Source organism: Paramacrobiotus metropolitanus, unplaced genomic scaffold (genome assembly GCF_019649055.1).
Source record: "Paramacrobiotus metropolitanus isolate TYO unplaced genomic scaffold, Prichtersi_v1.0 Parri_scaffold0000041, whole genome shotgun sequence".
NCBI lineage: Eukaryota > Metazoa > Tardigrada > Eutardigrada > Parachela > Macrobiotidae > Paramacrobiotus > Paramacrobiotus metropolitanus.
In genome coordinates, this window is record NW_026570261.1 from 1,015,531 (window position 1) to 1,041,224 (window position 25,694).

Here is a 25,694-nt window from a genome sequence, read left to right on the forward strand (position 1 = left end):
AAAACCGTGTTCATACCAATACCGTCAGATAAAATACAAGTGTTGTACCTTACGTACATGGTGAATGGTTTGTTTGTTTGCTAGCGCTATCAGGCCTGTCGTCATTTAGTATTGAATTTTCAGTGGTGGTGGTGAGGTGTTATCTGTTGTTTATTCTTGCGGCGGCATTGCGAGATCATTGATTACTTCGTTTGATTCGGTTTGCACTAAGCGCATACATCGCAAAGGGAAAATGCTTTAAGTAGTAAGCGAACAAGAGAGCGATCGGGTTTTTAGTGCTTGCATAAATCATTTAATAATCTGCAAATGGTATACTCGGTTTTATTTACCGTGAAGAAAACGTAATCGCTTACAACTACTTCTAAGTGAAGTAGCTGAAATGGGGAACAGCTTTTCCGACACAGTCCAGCACTTTGGCCATGCTATGCAATATCGCTATTCTCATGAAGATTTAATTGGAAGGGGATCGTTTGGCGCTGTTTACAAAGCCAGAGTTACGAAGCGGTGCCGTTATACAGGCGAAAATTTTGTAGCAGTCAAAGTGATACAAATCTGTGCCTCTTCCGAAAACGTTGCCGACTACGAAAGTTTAATAGCAACATTGAGAACATTGAGGAGACTCACTGAACTTCACCACGAGAATCTCGTAGCGTATCATAAAGTGTCCATCACAAGATCGTCCGCCGGAGCCACAGTCGAACTAGCAATGGACTGCCATATAGGTACCCTGTTCGGTTGTCCTTAGTAGCAATTTAACGCATTACTCTTTGGATTAATTACTGCATTAAAACCTTTCAGGGGATCTGGCTAAGCTGCTGAGGGAAGCCAAGCAGAAGACAGAAATCTTCAGTAGTTATAAAAAGGTGGAAAAATTTGTAATCTACTTGGCTCGGGGATTGGATTGCCTGCATCGCAACGGCATTATTCATGGAGATCTGAAACCGGAAAACGTTCTGGTAAAAGTATCCGCAAATGGTCGCCAAAAGCTGTTGATCAGTGATTTAGATGATATAGTTCAGATTGAAGGGAACGCAACTTCTTCGGCAGACATTTCGCAGTTGTGCGGCACACCACGCTACATGTCGCCAGAGATGCTGAGAAAATTTTCCCAAATGGCGACTGAAGCGCCAGGACGGAAAGGGGATATGTGGAGCTTGGGCTGCATCATTCTTGATCTGGTCGAGAGCGTGGGACGTGTATTTAAGAAGCGACTTATAAAGGATGGGGACATTATAATTTATAAGTGCTGAAATTCAGCTCGCCGATTACCAGTACGCCACACTGATAATAAACGGCTACGCTCCGTTTGTGGACGGCGACGTTGATGGAGACCTGGCCGGCATCATTCGCCAGTGTTTGAATGTAATCAGCACAAGTCGGTTATCCGCCGGGGAACTGCTGCAGAAGTTGCAGAAAAAGGAGGTCATAATATTTTTCGCTTCTGACAGCTTCGCTTTACGAGATTTTTTAATAATTGACCCTCTAACTGGTTCTGTAAGCGTTCAAGACACGCCGAGTAATGTGAAGATCTCACGCGACTCGCGGTGGTTTGGCTATCAACAGTTCTCTGTAACGGAAAGAAAAATTCTGTTCACGGAAGAGATACGTGACATCGACGACAAGTGGAAGTTCCGTGTTTGTATCTGGAGTTTTGGCGAAGGAGCATGGCATGAACGAGAGACAATTTTGGCCTTAGACGTACGGATACATCCTGAAACAAGCTTTGTCGCGGTACAGAACAAAGTTTATTTCTGGGACATGAACAAAATGTTAACGGAAATAAGCATCTCTACTGGCAGGGTTACGTCTCTGAAGCATATTCCGTGGAGGTAAGACAATTATTATTTTGAGCTATTTGCCTACCTAGCCGCAGTATGTTCGACCACAAACATGCTATTGCTGACTGCTTTGTCGAGCTTTTCGACTATTTTGACGCACTCGTTCCCGTGGTGTGCCCAGTACTCGTACAGTATATTATCTTAAATTTCTTAGGCTTTTTAGATTTACGTTTCTCTGATTCAGTTGGTTGAAGGAGCTTGAGGGAAGCGACCTGGAACATGGCACCATATTCGTGTACATGTGCAAAAATTGCTAATTTGGCACAATCAAATACACGTTTTTGCATTATTTCATGGCATTCTGCAACCAGATTGTTCGTTAACACTGGCGTAAAAACCGTTTGCGTGCAACATGCGGTTATCGGTAACAAAAAATTCCAAAATTTAAAACTTAAGCTAACGAATGAGTGCCGAAAGTCTCACTATAAATGGATATTCTTCGAATTTTGCATGAAAACGCAAATTACCATGAACGTCGTTTTTACGTCGAACCATCTTTCCAAATTTCAAACAACATACTGTAGAAATTAATTTAAAACTGGAAGATCAATTGATAATCAGACTTTTGATAACCAGACTAATCTGATAACCATAACAGATGGTTGATAATCTGACTCCGTGCATGTAAACTTTTGGAATTGTATTTCACCCATTGCTCCCGAGCCGTGACTTTGAGCGCTTAAACGGTTTTCATGCCTATGTATCCAAATCATGCAATGTCATAAAACAATGTGAAAAGGGGTTGGAGATGCGCGAAAGCTGAAGTTTTCTTAGATGTATACCCAGTTTGGTACCATGACCCGGGTCACTTCCCATTAGTCACACTTTTTTACAGTCATGAGAGATAACGATTCAAGCGTTTCTGTTTTACAGATCCTACGAATTTGTACAAGCAGTGGCAAAATACGATCTGCAGATAATTTATGCTACACCACCGGTCCTGTGGCAGTTTGATACGGTAACAAAAAGTTGGAAATCCTACCCTAAGATGCCAACACGACGCTTGGATTTTGCAATGGCTGTGGTCAACGATTACGTATACATTATGGGGGGATACGTTAACAAAAACTCGGAAAGGGTTGCAGTAGCCGACTGTATTCGTCTGAAAGCTGGAACGGCTACATGGGACGTGATTGAACCACTACATCAACCCAGACTAAAGCATTCAGCATGCGTTATTAAAGACCGAATATATGTCTGCGGCGGCCAGCACGCCGGAAAAGACCACGCACTGACGATAGAATTTTTCGATACTAAACGCAATGCAGCATGGTCGACCGTCACCTTATCCGGAGAGGATGTCAATGTCTTATCGGACTGGGCAGCTGGAATCCCATGGTCTCGGGAAAGAATAACTGCCGCCACCTTCTATCATCCTTGACAGCGGCGTCTGCCGACTAGACCAATCTTTCCCTGTTAGACGGACTATTGAACAACGGTGCGTACAATAATGTTTCCATTGCAACATCTCTAAACTCTTTCGAGCATGTACTTTCGTTCTTCGTGATGCTTTTGCTGTGTTGCGGTGGATGTTGTGCACATGTATAAAATGATGGTAAAAACGAAGAGCTAAAATATTTATGGTAGTAAACATGCTCACTTATAGCTCAGCTTATAACCGTTTCGTGAATGACGGCAAAAGAGGTAAAATGAAACGAGAGGTGGTAAATGTCGTTTCGTCTTTGATTATATTGTAGGTACGTTTGGCTTCCATCGTTATTGTAGTCCACGATCATACAGCTACGTGCCAGCGCCCTTAATTGTGGACGCACCCACCATTTTGTCGAAACGTTTGAAGCATTCTGCCAATGCACTTCTTAATCGGCCCATGATATCTATTCTCCGCCACATCTCTTCCACATCTGGCACACAAAGGACGCTCGAAAATTTGTGCACCAAACCACAGGCCAACGGAAATGCGAAAAGTCTGGTTATCCAAGAAACTGCCGAATACTTTCGCTGGAAGCGCGTTGAGCTACCCTAGGCCCCGGCGTACCTTCGCGTTGACTGGTCTCAACCGTGCTTCGTGTCACTTATTGTCGCCAACGTCATCCCATAGCTTGGTGACGTTTTTGTGTAATGGCGTTATCCCATACACTAATGTGAACGCCTGCCAAACCCAGCGGTGACTCTTCACAGGCGGGGACATCCGTTTTCAGCATTCACACGAATCGTTGACCAACTTCTCACTATTACCATTGTAAATCGGTTATGTGTTATGATAGCTGTCGGGTCGAAAACATGAAAGTCAAACAGACCGAAACCATCGATGGCTTCGGACGATATCGTCAAGAAAAATATTCTCCTAGTTACTGAATCGAGCATGGATCCTGATCGATGTACTAAAGAAGCGTTAACGGTTCACATGGGCAACAAAGGGAAACGTTCGACGAGCTGTAATAAGCACGACAGCGTCATTCTCAGATCATTGGATGAGCCATAAAAAGCTCCCCAAAGGGACATCGTTCGCTATTTTACGTTTCATTTATCACCGATCGCCTCACTTGATCACCAATCAATGCCCACCGCTCGGTCGCTATTTATTTATTGCCTTCTAAAGGTCATGACTGATTTACTGTTATAATTTGACCAATCTTTTCATTGTTCCTGGTCCGCTCGTCAGACCGCCGTATTGCAAATAAAATCATTATCATGTACTGTAGTTCTGTATTTTTCTCCGCTTCATGGCATTGTTGACATAATACGCAGATTCAGACATTCGGGTATCTTCCAACGCCTATGTAGGTTTTTTGTGCATTATGCGCAGTAGATACGACTGGTAACGTGTGTCATCACGATCCGGAGCTTATCTACGCTCCGAATGGTCAAAACAACCATACCGCACGTATTCGAGATACCGCGCTGCACAGCTCCGTTTTTCAACATACCCGTTCTTATCTCTATGAATCATAACTTATGCACCATAATGCGCTGCACTGGCCGTATACCAGCCCACAGAGAAAGATGTCTGATTTTTCGCAATAATGGCATCATTGTAGAAAGCACCATGCAACACTGAGCGGTGAATCGTATATCAGGCGACGCTTTCCAGGCTCAAGCAAGCTGGAAAATTGCGAACCGTTAACGAACCGAACCATGTGAACCGTTAACCGCCGCAGCAGATTTTTTTGTGAATCATGACCACAAAAAAACCCGTGGAATATCGTGCCGTACAGAACATTGTGCATACTCTTTCCTACAGAAAATCACATGAAATCCAGTTCATTCAGCAGCTGCAATATCCTCCGTTTAAAAAAATCAAATACGGTTACGTATGTTCTCATCAAGAGTAAAGACAAAACCAATCACCCAGAAACGTAAGAACTATTTCCAACAAAACAAACGAAACATTAACTAATATTATATACTAATAAGATGATGAAGCCTGTATGTTTTCCACTCCCAACTGACCGTCTGCGCCCGCAAATGTGTCCATACTATGGAAAAGCGGCAAAACTTCAAGAAGTTTCAACCGACGAGCCGCTGGACGCATGCGCTTCGTTTCAGTCACGCTTCATTTTCATCACCACACAGCCAAAGCCGTATCTGGGCTGCGGCAATCGGCATGCATGCAGCGCCCAGCGGTCAGCGTCTTCATCGTACACTTCGATGCTGGAATGGCTGTTCCACTCGTTGGCATCGTATCCACCGAGAACGTACAGCTTGCCGTCCACGCAAGCGCATCCGGGGCTATGGCGTGGCTCGACCAGATCCCCTACGGTTAATTGCCGTTGATATCGCACATTCTAGCCAGAATTACAGCTTAACACTGCAGAGAGTTTTAAGACTGAAACAGTCTGTCTGACCTTTCCTTATCCACTGATTTGCTGCGCGGTCGTACGCCTCCACACAGCGTTCTCGATCGACTCCATTTCCACCTGTGCAGTATATCGGTGGAATTAATTTGGGTTTCGGAGCAAGGGAAAAGATTGTATACGAAAAATGTCGTTTACTCAAATACAAAGTAGGTAAGAAGTACGTTCGAATTACGGGTATACTAAATAACTAGATTGGTGCTCGTATGTAACCGTCCAAAACGACCGGTCGTCTCAGACGACCGCCGGTCGTTTTGGCCTCTAAGCCGTGCGAAACGACCGGGGGCGGCCAAAACGACAGTCGTAAATTTTGCCCACCCAGTTTTTTTGCGTTTTTGATCATGTCCAAATGGAATAAGGCAATAAGCTAACTTTCCTATGTAATTAGATTCATAACCGGTAAGTTCTGCCGAAGTGTAAATTCGCTTCCGGTCGTTTCTGCCGGAGTGTAATTTCGTATCCAGTCGTTTCAGCTGGAGTGTAAATTGTTTCTGCCGCGGTGGGCCAAGGTTTTATATTTTGACCAGACACATGGTCCTAGGGGGTAAATTCCCACTAAGGTATATTGTACTTGACAAGACTAGGTGGTAATTTACCACCTACAAAATTACATATCTCTGGGTTAGAGTTCCCTCCTCTGGGGTAGCACTACCGGGGTCCGTATGTATGGGTGGTAATTCACCACCTTGTCCATACACCTGGGTGGGAATTTACCACCTAGGTCCATATGTATGGTTGGTAATTTACCACCTAGTCCATGTGTCTGGTGGGAATTTTTTACCTACATCAAAAGTCTGGTGGGAAAACGTTCATATCTCTGGGTAGGAAATTACCCCTAAGTCCATGAGTCGGGTGGTAATTTACACTCAGGTCCCTACGCCTGGGCGGGAATTTTCCACATAGGGCATAAGTCTGGTGGAAATATGACCATATCTTTCAGTAAAAATTTGCCACCTAGGTCCACTCCGGCAGGAACGGCCGGGAACGAATTTGAACTCCGGCAGAAACGACCAGATACAAATTTACCCTCTGGCAGAAACGACCGGATACGAAATTTAACGAGTACCATTTGGTCTTGATCAAAAACGCAAAAAACTGGGTGAGCAAAATTGACGTCGGTCGTTTTGGCGGCCCCCGGTCGCTTCGGACGGTTTAAAGGCCAAAGCGACCTGAGGCGACCGGTCGTTTTGGACGGTTACACTCGTATACTGAAATAAGTTATATGTTCCAGTTTAATTTTTACGCATACCGACATACGTACCGACTACGTAAATCAATCCGCTGGGAGCCACACAGGCAGCGCACTCGCTGCGCGCGGTCGGCATGTTGGCCAGTCTGCTCCAGGAGTTTGTTGATGGATCATAACAGAAAGCCGTCCTGCAGTCGCGCGCCCCGTTTTCTCCTCCGAACGCATACAGTCGGTCTTCACACGCCACCAATGCCAAGGAGGCCCGACGAGCGGGTAGCGAAGCGACGACGCTCCAAGAATCGTCATTCGGGTCGTACACTTCCACGGACGTCAGTGGTTGCATCGATGCGCTGTCCTGAGCATAACCGCCGACCGCGTAAATGCCACCATTCAGTGTGGCATATGCTACCGAATAGCGCCATATCCGCATGGAGGTCAGCCGGCGCCACTCCTTACGCAGGTCCGTGTAGTGGCTGTTACGTTGTACAGTCATGACGTGGCCAGCTATGAACATAAACAGCGAACTGGAGTCAGGCATTACTACGGCGTTGCCGACCTCTTCGCGCAGTTTCTTCAGGCGCCACACTGCCGGTATCGATGGGCTGAAGACGTCCACCCTAGCGGCTACGCTGCGCTGGCTGTCCTTACCACGTCCACCCACACAGAGGATCACTTATTCTTCGGCACCTGGCGCAAAACAAATGATTTTCCACGTTAAAGGGTTCGCAGTAGGAGTCATGCGCTACCAATTCTATGATACATACTCCTTTAAGAGGAGTATCATATTAATAAAAAATAATACAAAAGATACATTTTAAATTTATTTTACAGCAGTCGATATCGCATCCTGAGTGGAAAAACGTTATGACAGCGTTGGCACAGTTCTTTGCCGCGATTCCTGTTTTCCTCAGTTTTAGTTGCGACTCTAAACAGCTGCGACAACAACAGACACGAATAGCGATTCTACCGTTCAGTCTACCTTTACATCCTACATCCGTAGATGCTAGATACGCATTACATTACACTGACTATGTACTAAGAGGATTTAGTTTTCGCTTTGTATGAGAGCTACAAACACTTTCGGTAACAGATTCGAGATTGTCATTTATATACTTATGTATGTACCTAAAAAATTTAGAAACTCATGACCGTCCTCGATGGTTTTGTTTTTGTGAAGTGCTTGGTTTTCAGTTATACGTAGACAACACGCTGTTTTGTTAACCAATGTTCACTTACATGACCAATAAACAATACTCGTGCAGGCGTACACAATCTGAAAACCATTTAACGAAGTACCACGTGCAATGCTTACTGTACGACTGTCGTGGGATGGTGTCTTTCGTCTCTTCGCCGGGTGATTCCCCGACTGCTTCAGCCGAGCTTTGCGGCACCGCCATCGACGTACTGGTCAGGGCCAGAGCGTAGTCTTGCTGGCACTGGACACTCAGAAAGGGCACACGGACAGTCTGCAGTAGCGTATGCAGGTGCGCCAGTCTGCCGGGACGATCGTATTCCCACCAGCGCATCACCGCCTGGAACACTAGATCCTCGCTTGCCACGTCCAAGACATCGGATCCAATCACCTGCATCAGCTGCAAACAAAAATTGCTGTAAATACTTCATCTTTTCCACTTTCCAAAAGTGTCCAACTGTGTTCATAAGAAACGTTCAGCTTGGACTTAAACGATCTTAAGGTCTGAACGCCTTTTCTGGACTGCTTCACTAAACCGAACAGATAGAGCTAGCAGGCTGATACAACGTTTCTATGGCGTATAACACCGCCACAGGCTGTACCTGTTGCGTGTCCATCTGCAGAAAGTCGTGACCCTCCACAAATTCCAGGAAGTATCGCCGGATAAAGCTCAAGGCGGCGTCGCATACATTGGGATTATGGTAGTTGGAGGCCAGAGCATGGACCAACAGGCAGTTGGACAGATGCAGATGCTTCTCTACGTAGTCCCAACTCATTCGGACTACCGCGACCATCTGCAAGAACTGCGCCGCAATCAGGATACGCTCCACGTTGTCGCCGTTGAGTCTAATATCCAGTGTGTAGACAAACTCCACTAACCTGGGCAATGCAGAACCAAGAGTGAGCATAGAACTGCACGATTTTGACTGGAGATTAAAACTATGGATCTACACAAATGCCCTGCCCTCTACGAGTTTCGCAAAGGAGAGAATCTCCGATCAAATGCAGACATCGAAACTAATGTTGGTATAAAAAATGTTTTTATTTGGTGTCAAATTGTTTGTTCAGGGCGCTAAAGCAGCTGGCGACTGTTCAGGTTGGAAAGGAATGCAAGGTCACCAGACAGCTATGATTACGATTACCAGAATCGAGGAACACAGGTCCACCTTGGTGATATCGTATTTCACCAGGGGTAACAGACTTGACTGTTTTTAGTTGAAACTTACATAGAAATACTTTTTAGTTATAGTTTTATGCTTCTTGAGTGAGGAAAACGCTAGCAGACTTCAGTAAAAACCTTTTCGAAAAATGCATAATATGCACTGTACAACAATCTATGGTATATATGTGGCTATTGTATGTCATCTTATGTTTTTGTGTTATCTTTTGTTTTTCTTATGTTTTCTTATGTTTTTCTTATGTCTTTTCTTTTCCTTATGTTTTCCTGTACTGAGAAACTTGTATCTGTACATTAGAAATACTGTGCACATGCTCAGAAATCGCCGTACGACTAAGGCCGGTAGGCTGTAGCTATGGCTGCACAAGGTATTTCTGACTTTTTTGTGTTTATTATGTCCTCACTCGGGAACATTATCGGAATCAGTAACAAAAGTTACGCGTAAAACACTTAAAAGCAAATCAAAAGGTCGCGCACAATATAGGACTACAAGTATTAGGTCACGATTCTGCACGCCGCTAACATTGGCTGCGACTCCACTCCCATGTTGGTTGGTTTTGTTTTGTGGCCTCCAGTAAAATTATTATCGCTACTTCCGGGTGGTTTTCTGAGGAGTGGCAGGCTGAGGTTTGGAATAATTTAACGAAAGTGGTTCATAACGGCATCGAATTTAAATTTTTATAAAAGTATATTGAATTTATTTTCCCAATATTTGTTCCGTTTTAAGCAAAGAAACAAGAAATTAATCGAAATCTACCTGTAATCGATGTATCGTGATTTTCAACAGTTAAGTATTCTACTGTTAACAGCTACGCGCTGACGTTTTATCGGGGGGCGACTTATCGGAGTGTGGGAGCTGGCCCATAAAGGCATACACTATATGACTTATACCATACAATGGGAAACCTACTCGACTGCACCACCCCCTCTGCAAGCAGAAGCGGGCCTTTATATAGCTCTCTAAACGCATAACATACAAGCAAGGCCAACGTGTTGCACAACACGTTGGCCGAAGAACGAACGTTACACAATTACAGATACAGAACGAAGAACGTACGCATCAACGAACGTACGCATTGTGTGGCGAAGCCCACACTTCCCTCCGTGTTGGAAAAACAACATGTAGATATAGTCTAGAGAAAACCAAAACCAAAGGAGAAAACAGACAACTGAAGAACGTCTAGAAAAAGAGCACCAACATGCACTAACTAAGATTTTCAAATTTGTTTTAAAGAACGATAGGTAGAGATACTTTAGAACGGAAATTATCATTAGATAAAACGACTCCGCTCCGGGCGGATGCTCTTGCGACATACTGGACAACATGGTCTTTGTTGTGGTACGAGTCCAAGAGAGTAATCAATCCGGAGGTCATCTGTGTATGTTTGGAATATTTTTCCAAGGCATCGTGAACATATTGCGTGACCGCAACGCAATTCCACAGTCGTAAGCAATTTCTTTTTGCGATTGAAGTCCCAATAACAGACCGGACATTCCTTTTGATTTTCTTTCGGTTGATAAGTCGGTACTGGGTCCACTGAGAGGGCTGACGACGTTGATTGTTGATGTGTTAGGGTTACCGTTGTAAGTGTCATCGCGGATTCGGTCAGCTGTGACGGTGTTGGAATTAACATTCTTGTTGTTGTAGCTATTGTAGTTGTCGGTAAAGCGACTGGAAATGGAATCCAGTCCAAAATTGCTTGGCGTTTATATTTCCGTTGTCTGCGCTGGCGTCGCAGTGTAGCTGGGGGCGTAAGCCACATGCATCTTCTTCTACGGGTGAGCCGCATCGTATTCCCGGTTATGCTCGCGCACGGCGCGTGCGGTATATCGTTGGCGAATGATTCGGAGTAAATCCCGGCTTAGGATAGCAGGTAAGATGTATCGTCGAAATGTATGTGTAAAGATGGCGATCGCGGACTGAGTAGAGTAGCGACAATTTTGGCAGGAATAGCGATTGTTGATAAAGTCAACAGGCAACGCTTCCGTTTCGTATGTTATTCGTAGATTACTGTCGGCGATATCGATATCTAATATTATAAATTGAAAGTCAGCACTGCAGTAAATCATAGGTGGACGGTGATGATCCATTTTTGTTATGATCGAAATAGAAGTGCGGTCCAGTAGTGCGCAGAAAGCGATGAAATTCTTACTGCCTGGGGCGATTGAAAAACCAAGAAGAGCAAGCTCGGAGATAATCAGCTCGGACAGTGGCTTGCTTTAGACAGGCTCTGATCTGCTATTCGTATGGATGGCATAAATGGGGGTTGGTTAAACTAGCATTTCAGTAGTTGTTTGATTGCAGTGATTTTAACCGGTGTGAACAAGCAGGTTAAAATTGAATCGACGGTCTTGTTGGATGAAGTTGTACATGCGGTCGAGTACAGTTGAACGGTAGTTGACTGACAGTAATCAGAAATGTGTAAAGCGCTGACAGTAATAAGAAATCGTACAAAAGAAAAATCGGAACAGCAGAACCAAAACCAGAGCATAGAAAAAGGCGCTGTGAAGCGCTCACAGTCAGAGTGAAAAATGATTGTATACCATCTCTGCCGGTAATTATTCAAAGGCATCGAAAATTCTGTCGCGTATGCGATCTTTTTTGAATGCTGAAAAATTAATTGTCGCTTCCTGCGATCTTTTGAATCGTAAAATTAAGTGTCGCTAGTTGCGATCTCTTGAGTACAAAAATCCTAATTGTCGCTTTAAGCGATCTTTTTGAATGATGCAAAATTACTTGCCGCTTCCTGCGATCTTTTTTAAATAAAACAAATTTTACGTGTCGCTTCATGCGATCTTTTTGAAACTTAAAACTTAAGTGTTGCTAGTTGCCACTTCTTGAATGGAAAAACCTTAACAATCGCTTTACACGATTTTCAGTTCAGACTAAAACAACATGTTATTGTCGCTTGGCGTGATCCTTATAAAGTAAAAAAAAATTATTTTCTTGTCGCTTTACGCGATCTTTTGCTGAACGAAAACCAATTGAATGTCGCTTCGGCGATTTTGTAAGTAGAGGAAACTTTAACTTGTCGCTTCATGCGATCTTTTGTTGAACGAAAACAATTAAATGTCGCTTCGTGCGATCTTGTCATTAAAGGAAACTTTAACTTGTCGCTTCGTGCGATCTTTTGTTGAACGGAAACAATTAACTGTCGCTTCGTGCGATCTTTTAAAGTAGAGTAAATTTTTATTTGTCGCTTCATGCGATCTTTTCATTTGATGTAATAGGAAATATGTCACTATTGTGATCTTTTACTAGGAGAAAAATAAATATGTCGCTAATGCGATCTTTTGGCTGCAATGTAATAAATGGCACGGGACAAAATAATGTCATAATAATTTTAACCAGCGTGTGGATCTTTTTATCAAAATAAAATATAATGCATCGCGTTTTTGTTTAGTTTTATTGAGTGTGTTGCTTCAATTAAATAATGCGGAATTATTAAAATACGAATTTGATTTTTTATACATTTTTCAAAAACAGTATTACCAAATGCGCTTGTCCGACTTACCATTGCGTCCAATTACTGTGTGCATTCGCATAGGCTCAAATCATGTGCATAAAATTGGCAACGCTTACATCGAATTTCCTCAATACATGCATCTGAAATTTCCAAGCTGGGATTGTTGCAACTGGGGCAAAAATAATAGTGATCGGATCCATAAATTGGCTCTTTGGCGTGGCTATCGTAATTGTTTTCCTCATCATCGTTTTCGTACGTATCGTAGTTACTGGGATCAATAGTACACTGGCTTGCTTCGTGACCTTCGTTGTGACAACTGAAGCAGGTGCGGGGGGATGGACAGACCGCAAAATGGTGTCCCCAACCACCGCAATTTAAGCAATTCTCGCACTTCTGTGTATTGCCACGATCGTCGCTATCGTATTCTTGAGGATCGAGGTCACATTCCTGAGCGATGTGCGCTGCGCTGTGACAGTTAAAGCAGCAACGTGGGAATGGACAATCAGCATAGCGATGACCCCACCGACCACAGTTAAAGCACTGAGTCATGATTGTGAAAAGGCCTAATTTACCTGTAAGTACCTGCCTGTATGTATTGAGACTTTTGTGTAAAGGTCAACTAAGTTGGCATTAGACAATTCTTGCACTGATAAGAAACTTTTCGTCCGTGGCAAAACCACGTTGTTTTATATGGACTACCGCGTCCGTTGACGTTGGGTGTTTACTGACATAATTCAAGTTGCAAGGGACCGAACAAGTACCATCAAACAAGCTGTTGCATAACTTCTGGGTAACTATGTAATAAAATTAGATAACTGATTATGGATCGCGCTGGCTCATGACATAGTTAACTAATAAGAAATGTTTTGTCAAACGAACAAACACATGATATATGACATAACGAAGTTAACTAATAAAGCTGTTTTGTCGAACGAACAAACATATGACATAACGACGTTTTACTTCCACAATGCTTTTGTTATGTAACCTAAATTGCTTAAGACTGTAATGTCCGTCAGGCACTTATGCAATAAGGCCGAAATTTGGCAGTGTTCGTTTATTCTGAGAGCAAATTACATTCACAAGAGAGTTGGCAGAATGATTGGTATGAAGTGTTGCATTATATATGTATGTAATATGTACTACGGACACTATTATGATGCAAACGGACGTACCTATACTTAGCACTTGAACAAATAAAAAAATTACAAGACAATTAGAAAAAATTATATGCTTATAGTATAGTATAGTCAACGATCGTTATAACTGTTGTCGTTTAATGAACCTAATTGTTCGAGTTGGATGTCATAAGCAAGTATACATAAGCAAGTATAGCTTCCTTATGTAACAATTCACGAAAATTCGAACTCGCATAAATTTTGCTAGTAATGACAGATTTTACGGCCTCAGTCGCATCGAATCTGCTCTGGTTTTATTTTCAAAAGAGTGAAATATCGCCTACATTTTGATAATGTCATGCCCATTAAAACTGTAATTAGTAATGTGAACTGCGCAAAATTTAAAATTTTTGCAAAAACAGTATTGACCCCGTCTTTGAAAATAGTGCCCGATTTATTCCATACATCCTGCGCCATGTTATAAAAAATTTCCTTTTAACTGATATGAGATTAAGCATCAGCAAATCAAAGTGTGGGGAAATCAAAATCAACCCATCTTCTGTTTGACAAAAATAACAGCAATTTTATTGACTACAAATGGAATTAATCTCTGTAACAAAATTATCACGTGATTTCATGAATCTCGATTTATTTTTGTGGTCGCAATTTGTGTTGTTTGTTAACGTGCAAGGGTCCCACGCCTTGCGTTTCGCTAACAGTGGGACAACAGCACAAAGCTCCCGTTAATATTGATAAAATTGCCATGTAAATGGCAGGTTTTAAACCCGACTATCTTGAAAAATTTCTTCATTCAAATTCGGACGAAGCACTTCATTGCGTCAATAAATTCGCGCGCTTAACATATTACATGGATAAATTCATTTAAGCCGGCAAGAAGAAAATTGGCCAAAATCTTTGTATTTTAGCTTATAATAAGCGAGTATTTAGGGCACATAAAATTAATGAACAAGTCGAAATTTATTACGGGCAAGCAAAATGTAATTTCAGAATGCATAAACTCTAACAAACTGCTTATATTTGAAGAGGTAAACTTGAGACATATTTATTTCGGGCATACATAGTTTATTACTGCTTTGACTGGGCAAAAGTTAGATGATGCAAATAAATTTCGTTGTGTTGAACAGTCAATACTGCTTTACCTTGATCGTAACAAAATATAATAAATGAGTTTAGGGCAGAGCTACTTCATGCACTCACATACTGAGCCTGTTTACTAATCAAGAAAGGTCACAAGTTGAATGGGCCATTGCGGAAGGGAGAAAACAGGCGGTGTTTTTATAAGTCATCCGGGTATCTTCATAAGGCATCGAGAATGATAATATTCGAATGGAATTGGAAAGAAAATTAAGGCAGAATGATGATAATAAAAAGTGAGATAAGTGATTTGGGCCAGCTCCCGTTGGTTTAAAAAAAACTTTATAAAATCACATAAGACCGGAACCACGCTCTGCTACCAGTGTGGGAGCTGGCCCATAAAGGCATACACTATATGACTTATACCATACAATGGGAAACCTACTCGACTGCACCACCCCCTCTGCAAGCAGAAGCGGGCCTTTATATAGCTCTCTAAACGCATAACATACAAGCAAGGCCAACGTGTTGCACAACACGTTGGCCGAAGAACGAACGTTACACAATTACAGATACAGAACGAAGAACGTACGCATCAACGAACGTACGCATTGTGTGGCGAAGCCCACAGGAGTAAAGGTTAAAGCCAAATTGTAGTAAACCACACTCGTTAGGTGTGGTATAATGTGTGGCGTTGGTGTTGTTTATCTGCTAGCGTTATACAACTCTGGCAAGTATTTTGCTCTGGGCGCGCTCAACGCGCCGGAGCAGCACATTTATAAATCCGCCGGTATAACTGTATGGCGGTAGAGTGGATGTTATTAATAAAAGTGTATTATTATTGGGCAGTTGTGTGCGGTGTACGGCATATACTGTAGCTATCGTATTAGTAGGCCAAAAGCCTACAAAATCTTGGAAATCCGACGAGCCGGCAAAATTGTAAAAATTGTAAAAATTTTTAAAACTGGAAAAATTGAAAGAGCGCTAAGAAAGGGAAGAAAATGAAAAAGAAAGGTGAAAATTTACAAACATAGAAGTTCCGAGAGAAAACCTGATAAAATGCAAAATTTTTTGTCAGAAAACTGTTTTGTCATTTCGAAAAATAATAAATATACAAGGCCCCCCTCCGCCCACTGGACCCGGTATCTGGCCCTCTAGCGCGGGGATACATGCCGTTGTGAGATACTCACTCGTTCAGTGTTTGGCTGTCGATGTTGCGCAGCCGATATACTTGCTGAGTGGACTCCTTCCAGTCCTGCGAGAAGGCCGCCCGAAAGTATTCGCTGTGCACGGTGAGAACACTGCGATGACAGGGAATACCGACAGAAGATTCTTCACTGCCCTTCAGTACAACGTCACAGAAGCTCCCCGTCTTCTGCAGCTCATACATTCCGCGCACAAACCCGGCGGACAGAGAGGCTCGGGAAGGATAAACTCCATAATCCGTAGGGCTGGCTGATCGGCAGCGCTTCGGCATTTTTTAGGATTGATTGCCGCAGGAGAGCCGATTAAATGAAATGAGTTTTTGAATGGCTGGTGAAAATTAAAGAGGAGCTAAGAATCTGGAGCTCCTGATCCAAAACGAAAATATATCGGTCGAAATAGAAAGTGTGATAAAATACCTAACTAACATGCAGTTCGTTATAAAACAAGCTGTGGCCGCAAGACCGTGCCGGCGTGTCCACAGTCCACGCTGCACCAGCAACCATATATATGACCACTTGAACTGATGACGTGTCAAGTTGTCAGAGTCTCACAAATGTCCAGAGGCTGCCTCTCTCTACAGATTCGTGCGGTAAAATCTTTCAAAACAACTTGTATGCTTTGTCGATGACCCAGTGGTAGCTAGCCATGCCGGCCTGTTGATCATGGTGGCGCGGGTTCGAGTTTCGACTGCCGCGATCGGCAGATTTTTTCAGTTTTTGTGCGAACTAAGTCAACCCTTGCAACGTGTTGCGTTAACCTTCTAACGTATCGCAAAACATGGTAAAACGCAAAACAAATGTTACTCGAGATACGAGTATTAAGCGATGAAAAGTATATTTATTACCGAGCATATTTACCGAGCAGACATGTTTTTTTTTGCTCGGTAAATCAAAAGCATGCTTGGGGAATTTGTTTGACATCAGCGCTACCCTAAAATTTCTTAGAAACAAGAATCTTTAAAGAAATCTCAAATTTCTTGGCACACAAAATGCATACTCTCCAGTGACGTCTCTGTGCGATCGCAACTGCTTTTCCCCGTAGTTGCATTTTTTTCTTATTTAGGGGGAATGCAACAGCCGTTCTGTGAACCACCAAAATTGCATTCCAAGACCACGGATATCGATTTTGACTGTTATTTCAGTGTTTAAACTCTTATCGTTTTAATTAGTATCCCGGCGCAAGCATTTTTTACGTGTATCGGTTTTTGCTGAATATAGTTATTTTTTCTCTCTCGTTGTTACAGCTGGTAAAAATGCGCAGTAAATACGAACCTATCAACTAAATTTCCGTATCTGCAAGTCTGCAACAACATAATGTTAGAGGCACGACAGCCTGCGTGGTAGATACGCCACTTTGCGTATGCGTACCAACGCACACATGCTGATTCGCCCTCTCTTGTACGTACGTGAGTGGCTGCACTGCACTCACCGCCTAGCGGATCCACCGCGGGCGCACTCACTGAGCATACTTGCTCTCTCGTTCCTCTCTCGCTGTATGACTCAGCGCTTATACGCTCGCGTTGGATACGAGTCCAGTCTGCGCATCACATTCCACATGTCTGGACAGCACGACGTTGCCGCCAGCACTTCTCTCTCTACATTTCATTACGCTCTAGAACTTGCTCTCAGCAACTTGACGTGCTGATTTTGCTTGGCCAGACATTGGCTCTTGGTTCTTCCTCTCCCGCAATCACGCGGTATTTGCTCCCTTTATCTGTCAATAAAGCTCACTGTGAGTCCCCTGCGCTTGCCTGTCACATGGTAAGCAGATCGTTTGGCTTTTCGATCCACCGGACCCTTTGAGGAGACGGTAAAGGCATTTTTCGGAGAACCTGAGGAACCTACGGTTGAAAGTCAGATAGACTGCAAACGCAGCCTCTACTTCGACCGCTGATCAGACAGATCTTGCCGTCTTACGATTGTGGAAGTACAGGTTGACCGCAGAAGCGATCCCTGCCGCAATCGGTGAGCATCAGTTCCTTAACTCTTCCACATAAGAAGATCGGACAGTTTTTTTCCCCGACCGTACGGGACGTTGACGGACCAGGCTCGCTACGATAGCCTGCAGCGCGATAGGATTACTCCATTAATACGGGGACCTTCGCCTTGAACGGCGACCCGCAACTTTAACGGCGGATTCCGACCGAGAAACGGCGGATCACCGACCTCCCAACAGCGGATAACCGACCTCCCAACAGTGGATAACCGACCTCCAAGGACCCGTAACAAACCGGTAAAGTCGTGGTCACAGGTCGAAACTAGGTCGAATTCCTAGTTTTTGACGGTTAACATTAATTTTTAACGGTTAAAAGCAACGTTTTAACGGATAAAAATAAATTTTCGTCGGAGAAACAGACTTAAAAGCTTACTTTCACCGACCTCTTTTTTTTGGACTAACCGACCACTTCGGGCTAACCGACCAGAGGTCGGTCATTTTCTTTATTTTCATTTTCGACGGATTTCCCACCGTCAGAAAAATTCCTAAATTCTTAAAATTAATTTCTAACGGCTTAAAACTTAAAATTTCGACCAGATAACAACTCTGGCCGACCAAAAATAACTTGTTTTTCCGCTTAAAATTAGCGCGAAAATTTTCGATTTTCTGTGTGACGTCAGAAGGACTTACTTTCAGTACTTTAGAGCCGACCAATCAGAGCTCTGGGAAAGTCCCCATACTTATAACATAGTGACCGTCGTAGTGAGTCATACTTGTTTACGCCTTTTGTGCGCACGGCACTAACGTCGTGACGTAGGCAGCTAACTGCAAGACCATTTCGTGTGACGTCAGACCGGTCATTGGCAGTAGTATAGGACGTACGTAGAACCGTACCACCTTGCTTTACTGTAGTATAGTACTGTACTGTAACATAGCACTGTACTGTAATATAGTACTGTATTGTAACCCATACTGAGTCACACACAGGATTACGTCATCAAGAACATTCGCCCACATCTACCGGACACACGGAAGTACCTGTACCGAAAAAAGTTCCTGCTCTCATCGGAAAGCCCCACATAAGGGATTGTCCGATTGATTGGCTGAAGCGAGAACGCTCATGCCTTTCACGCCTTGACGGTGCTGTACATCATCGGATCCAAACGGACATCCCCACTTGGGACATAGTCCAACCGACCTGTGCAGACCGCCGGCTTCCTTAACAAAAGGGACCTGGTGTCAACGGACATCCCCACAAAAGGGATTAACGTCCGTTTGTCTCGGCCGAGGTAAACAAATACCCGGCCATTACCAGCTGACTGTCAGAATGGCCGCTTTGGTCAACAACGCCTATGCTCACCAACCTGAGCCACTCAAGGCGGGCGGATACAGCATCCAACATGCCAGCCCAGTCGGTCGTCAGGTGCCATCCGCGAGCCCACTTAGGCGAACGGAGGTACCGGGAGCGCGCGACCAGCGCATTTCACCGACCGGATTCACCGCATACGACAGCGGCCTCCAGGACACCTACGAGAACGGCTTGGTCCCGGTCGTCAACGAAGGCGGTTACGCGGCACCAACCCGGCCCAACTATGACACGGCGCATCTGACGCGGTCGACAGCACCACTGACTGTGGTCGACCGGCAGATCGCATACAGAACCCCGGAACGGCGGATGGAGAATCCATCAGCGCTAACCGTACAGTCTTACGGCGGCCCAGAGGACGGCAACATGAAGCCGGACCGCAGGTACGGAAGTGGTCAGGACAGCCAACTCTACCCGGCTGAGGAGCGCGAACAGAACGCTCCGCTCTACCAACAGATTGCTGGCCTTCTGCTCCAACTACAAAGGAGTCAGGACGAAACCTTGCAAGCCGTCGGCACACTGCAGAAGAACCACACCGTAACTCTGCAGGCTGTCGATGCGCTAAACCGGCGGATCTCCGATCTGGAGCACCATCGGTCGGAACCACCCTCGACGGATGCGAACCGGCCAATTGAACTGCCGCTACAGGTACCTACCGGACCGGTAGTTCAGTGTCCAACGAACCACGGACCGGCAACGGTGGCGCCACATAAGCAGCCACAGCCGACCAAATATGTGACCTTCGACGGAACATCACCCGAAGGATGGGTCATCACGCCGACTAACACGTCGGTGCCGTGGTCAACAGCACCACAGCCGCATTACCCGGCCTCTTACCCGTCCGCGCTCCACGCAGCCGCCGGAGAAACCAGTCCACAGATGGAACGAACAAGTTCCCCCCTTTACATAGACGATCCGAAATGTCTGAACCAACCGGAGTTCAACCTTCAGAGAGCACGGACTCGGTCATACAACATGGCCGACCCGCAACTAGGCGGGTATGGTGGCCAACCTGATCCGGCTCATTATCCGGCCGGCTACCCGGAACAACACAGCCGGGTGCAGCTATATCGACCCACAGAAGGTCGACAGACTCCACTTGAGTTGCAACCTGGCCTATACGGAAGAGTCCCCAACCTACCTGAGGGATTCTATCCGGAGCCACCACAATCAGCTCAAGTATCACCTCCGCAAGCGAACGGACACGATGGTCAACTAGAACCGGCTCGTTATCTGGCAGGTTATCCGGACCAACAAGGTCGGATACCAAACGCCAACCCACCGCCCGCCCTGGATGTACAACAGAATGCACCAGTGGCACCTCAACACCCTCAGCATCCGGAGGCTGGACACGCGCCCAATCAGGAGGGAGAGGGACGGCCCAGCGATCAGCTAACACGAACAATGATACGAGCATGTGCCCGCGGACGTAGACAACCCCTCCCGGACTTCGACGGCGACCACACCAAACTTGATGGTTGGATGAAACAGATCCGTCGCCTACACGCCGAGGCCCAGGAATGGTTTGAGTCGGATATCCGCTTTATGACCGACCTTGCTGCCCAACTCAAAGGACAGGCTGAAGAATGGCACAGACTGGCTGCAGCCGACGAACCACTTGGCGGATGGCCAGTAAATCTGTGGCTTGCGAAATTCGAGGAGCGGTTCGCGGACAAAAATAAGGAGATTAACGCTTTAGCAACGATGGCTAAGCGGAAATACCGTTTCGGACAAGAGACGCCGGAACAGTACTACGATGCCATGATGAGTATCAAGTCCCGAGTCCCATCCATCACCGACGTAATGGCGGTCCACTACCTAAAGGAGAACATCCTCGAACCCAAACTACGGGAAGCTCTGGATATCTGGATGCCGGCGACTACGGCAGAGTTCCTAAATTACATCCGACAATACACCACTGGAAAGGCAAAATACGATGTATCGTACGGAGAAACCATCGGACAGAACCACTCGCTGGCCCACGAAAGACCGCAGGTGGTGTATTTTGTGACCCCACATGGGTCATTCCCCGTGCAACCCGGAGCCCCACTGCTTTACTACGGCAGTAACGGAGGGTCGGGTCAGTATACGGCTCAGCCATTCGCTGGCCAGAACGGAAACTCCGGCGGAAGACGTAACAACGGAAACGGCCGGACAAACCGCGACCAAACAGGAGGCGCCGGACAGAACGGTCAGAGCCTCGCTGGGCCCAACCAGAGTCAGCGGAACCGGGACGCATATATAAAAAGACAAGAAGGTCTGTTCTGGCAGTGGACATTCCAGAACGGAATAACCTGCGGCCACTGCATGTGGGGGAACCACCACAGCGATGCCTGCGCATACGCCAACGTTGACCCGGCCTGTAACCCAAACCGGAACTTATACATGGACTGGCGTCAGAGATACCAAGCCCGCGGCCCACTTGGCGCGGCAAATCCGAATCGCGCGGCCTTGGTCCCACCGCGCCCACATGGCGCTGGTCGATCAAGTGGCAGAGCCAATCGGAACTGGCAGCCTGGCACCGGAAACGGAGCCGACGGCGGAAACCTACCGGATGGCGGCGGACACAACTTTGGATCGGATGAACAACAGAATTTCACCGGTCAGATGCAGCAGCCGACCGCTCTGCAGCCCTCATATTATGGACCGACTGTCTTCCCTTCCAATAACGGCGGCGGAATGACCCCGGTCTATCCGACGGAAAACGACTATGGTCAGTGAGCACCGGTAGCTCAACTGACCTCCTACCACCCACCAACCCACCGGACAAACACAACCCTGTGCATCGCAACGAAAGCGTCCCAGGGAGAGCGAGAGAAACCGCTACGAAATCCACAAAAGGCGCAAACAGAAGCGCCGGTAAACCATCGTCCCACAAAAGGACGTCAGCTGGACCACGCGGTTCCCACAAAGGAACCGTGTTAACCGTCAGTGCCGCAGAGCCAACCGCAGCTGGATTCACTAGAAGCGCCAACAGACGTGCCGGTGAATCATCATACGACCAGACAACCATGGTCGAATCACACGGAGCCCACAAAGGAACCGTGCAATCTGGAACAACAGAAGCCGCCAGCATGTTTGACGACAATAACGCCGTCATATCACCCCGGATATGGTCTGTGACTACCCAAAAAAAGTTTGGCCTACCTTCGCCGACGGAGTTTAAAGGTAACCTAGTAACGGTGATGCCTCAACCCACTTCGGAAGCCGACAACTGCCTCAATGCATCTCAGTCCAGTAAGAGGACCCCGATTGGACGGCACGGTGCCCACGAAGGAACTGTGCCGACTGGTAGCAAGAACGCTGCCGGGTTGTCCGGTGCCAATAACGGCGCTGGATGGGTCAGCGCCAATAACGGCGCTGTGCCTTGCGGATCATCTGGCGCCAATAACGTCGCCAGACCGGCCGGCGCCAATAACGACGCTCTGCCATCCGCATCGCCTGACGGCAATAACGTCGTCAGACCGGCACGTGCCAATAACGACACCGTGCCTCCCGTACTGCAAGGCGCGAACAATGTCGCCCCGGCAACCGGACCTCGTGGTACAGCCGAATGTCGCCCCACGCCTCATCAGGACACAATAACGCCTCCTGGACTCTCCACCGTTAGTGCAGCGAAGGGAGTTTCCGTCAAGAGTACGGAAGGGTCCCCCGGTAAAACTCCGGTCGAGTTGTCTGCCATAATCGCGGACAGGATTACCTCCCACTGGCCAAAAGAAAAAAAACTGGATTACGGCAACAACAACAGCCGACTACAGGAGAGCTGATATTCGTCCGCACTACGATGGGATCGCGACCTGTCCAACTGCGCACCGCAGAAGCCAACCCGCTCCAGCGGTCAGCAGCATAACGGAGTCTCCGCACGAAACGGAACAACCTGCTGGTCGGACTTTGGAACCGCCTACATCGGTGGCAAAGTCTATCCCGATACCAGAGGCATCGGGCAGTGTCGACACACGGGTAAGCCGGAATGTGCACACCGGAGACACCCGTCTCACCTGCCAGGATCGCACCGGTGAAGGACAGAACGCCGCCAGGGCATCACAACTCCACCACGTTGGAACGCCCGGATCAGCACCAGAGACGATGAAGTCTTTCCCGATACCAATGGTGGGAAGACCAACAAAAAAACAACAGGCCGGCATGATATCAGTGGAAGAGTACTGGATGGACGAATAGCCAATGACCGACACATATCTCTTGCCTGGTATTTATCAACCAGTCCCCACTTGGGACTGAAAGCCGAGAAACGGCCTAGCTGAGAAACAGCAACGTCGAGAAACGACATGGATACCCGGAACTTACCCTCAAGACTAACCTTTTACTTGCACGCATGGACAGTTGACCGGCAATTAGCCGGATTCTTCGGCCGGACTCGGCTTGAGTGGGTCAAACCCGGTGCAACTCCGGCACGCTCACCGTACCGCACACCCCCCGAGGAATCCTCCGGAAAGAACGGTGCAAACAGCCTGGTTCCCCGGCAAAGCGAAATAGGTCAGGAGCACCTACTTGGCACTCCGACCTCCTCTGACCTAACTGAAGGAACTCAGCTGAGCTCACACAAAGCTCAGGAGTCGGTAAAGACTACGACAGTCACCGACATCAGACGCAAATCACCCAACCAGATGGATGAAGCGCAGAAGTCGACCTCACCCCACTCGGGTAAGGCGACTTTATCGACCTAGAAGGACGTTCAACAGCAACCGACCTTGAAGGTCAGACAAAAACAACCGATAACGGACGTCGGTCAAGTCCAACCGACCACATAAGTCAGTAGGACTTTCACTTAACCAACCTTGAAGGACGGTCAACAGTTACCGACCTGGAAGGTCGGTCTACCTCAACCGGATAGGAAGGATGGTCAAGCATCACCAACCAAGGAAGTTGGCCAACGGACATTGACTACGGAAGTTGGTAAGATCCAACCGACCAAAGAAGTCGGTAGGATTTCAACGACTAATCAGGTCGGACAACTTCCACCGACCAAGGTCGGTCAACATCAACAGAAGATGGAGGTCGCACAACAATCTTCGATCAAGGAAATCCGTAACGTCCCACCGACAACAGAAGCCGGAAGGACCTCATCAAACCAGAAGGATGGATGTCAGTCGACCATATACGGAAGTCCAGCCGGCAAAGCGAAAAAGGCTGGAGCCAACAGATGCCCGGCCGCCTCAAGCGCAACAGACCGCACCGTAATGCCGTTTCGCTACCATAGTCGACCACAAAAGTCGACCACATCAATGGACCTCACGCAGAGGTCGGCCTGAGCCGGCCGAATCAAAGAAGAAACCGGAGCTAAAAGACGCCCGGCCACTCAAGATTACGACGGAAGGAGTCGAAAGGAGCAGACCGCTGCCCAGAAGTGACAATAACCCTGATTTGCTTCCTTAGCCGGATTCTTCGGTTAGACCCGGAAACGCGTGGTGAAGACCGACGTGATTCGGTTCTTTCACCGTACCGGTACGTCCCCGGAGGAATCCCCTGGAACGAACTGGGCAACCGACCTCAGTTCCCGGAGGTCGGACCGGAGACAACAGACGCCCCGGCCTGCTAACATAGCACATCGTGAACCACGTTCTGCTACCGAAGAAAATTACTCCGGCCAACCGACTCTGGAGTACAGACCGAGAGGATTACGCTAACATGGTGCGAAACACGTCACTGCGCTTGTTTTACACCGTGTTTGCCTGGCACCCGTGGCCGACTTTGGGACCGGGTAACTGACCAGTAACTTTCGTCACCGCAGACAGTGGTATCCTCATCGGTTTGGAATGTCACATGGTTCGGAATTGACCACAGAAGTCAAAACCGACCTGTTATGATATGGCCCATTGAATTAAAGCAGGAGCGAAGAACCGGACTTCCGCCCAAAGACTTAACCCCGCAGACCGCGACTTTAACCACGTCTTCCTACCTCAGTCAACCGCAAAAGTTGACCATTCCGGAGGTAGCTAAACTAAAAAGGAAGTGGCGCAGACCGTGCCACAGAACCACGATCCGCTACCTTTGTTGACCACGGAAGTCAACCAACCTCAAGGTAGAACTTGGACCCCCCTCGTTACGACTCGGATAAAATAGCCGACCACAGAAGTCGGTGAAAGTTTCAACTCAACATCCGAAGGACAAGTCGTAAATGTTCGTTGAAGCACCCATGGTCGACTCCGGAACCGGAGGGTCAACCAAGCGGACCGCAATAAACACAGCTCGCTACCTTAATCGACCACGGAAGTCGATCCGAATAAGGGTAGTCGATTAGTTAAACGGACCGCAAGCTCGCAGATCATTAACTTCGA

General features: G+C 46.5%; 1 protein-coding gene and 1 long non-coding RNA gene across 2 annotated transcripts; one reads left to right on the forward strand and one right to left on the reverse strand.

Moving 5' to 3' along the window:
- The first annotated feature begins 307 nt into the window (after window positions 1-307).
- Window positions 308-3,318, forward strand: LOC129590688 (uncharacterized). The gene is made up of 3 exons (XR_008690757.1): window positions 308-722; window positions 799-1,829; window positions 2,712-3,318. It is a non-coding gene; the product is annotated as an uncharacterized LOC129590688 (long non-coding RNA).
- A 2,023-nt stretch (window positions 3,319-5,341) lies between these two features.
- On the reverse strand, window positions 5,342-16,368 carry LOC129590661 (kelch-like protein 3). The gene is made up of 5 exons (XM_055485997.1): window positions 16,082-16,368; window positions 8,637-8,913; window positions 8,155-8,434; window positions 6,915-7,514; window positions 5,342-5,553 (listed from the first exon to the last, which is right to left on the reverse strand). The coding sequence occupies exons 1-5, from the start codon at window positions 16,366-16,368 to the stop codon at window positions 5,342-5,344; spliced, it is 1,656 nt and encodes a 551-aa protein (XP_055341972.1).
- Between the last annotated feature and the right edge of the window lie 9,326 nt (window positions 16,369-25,694).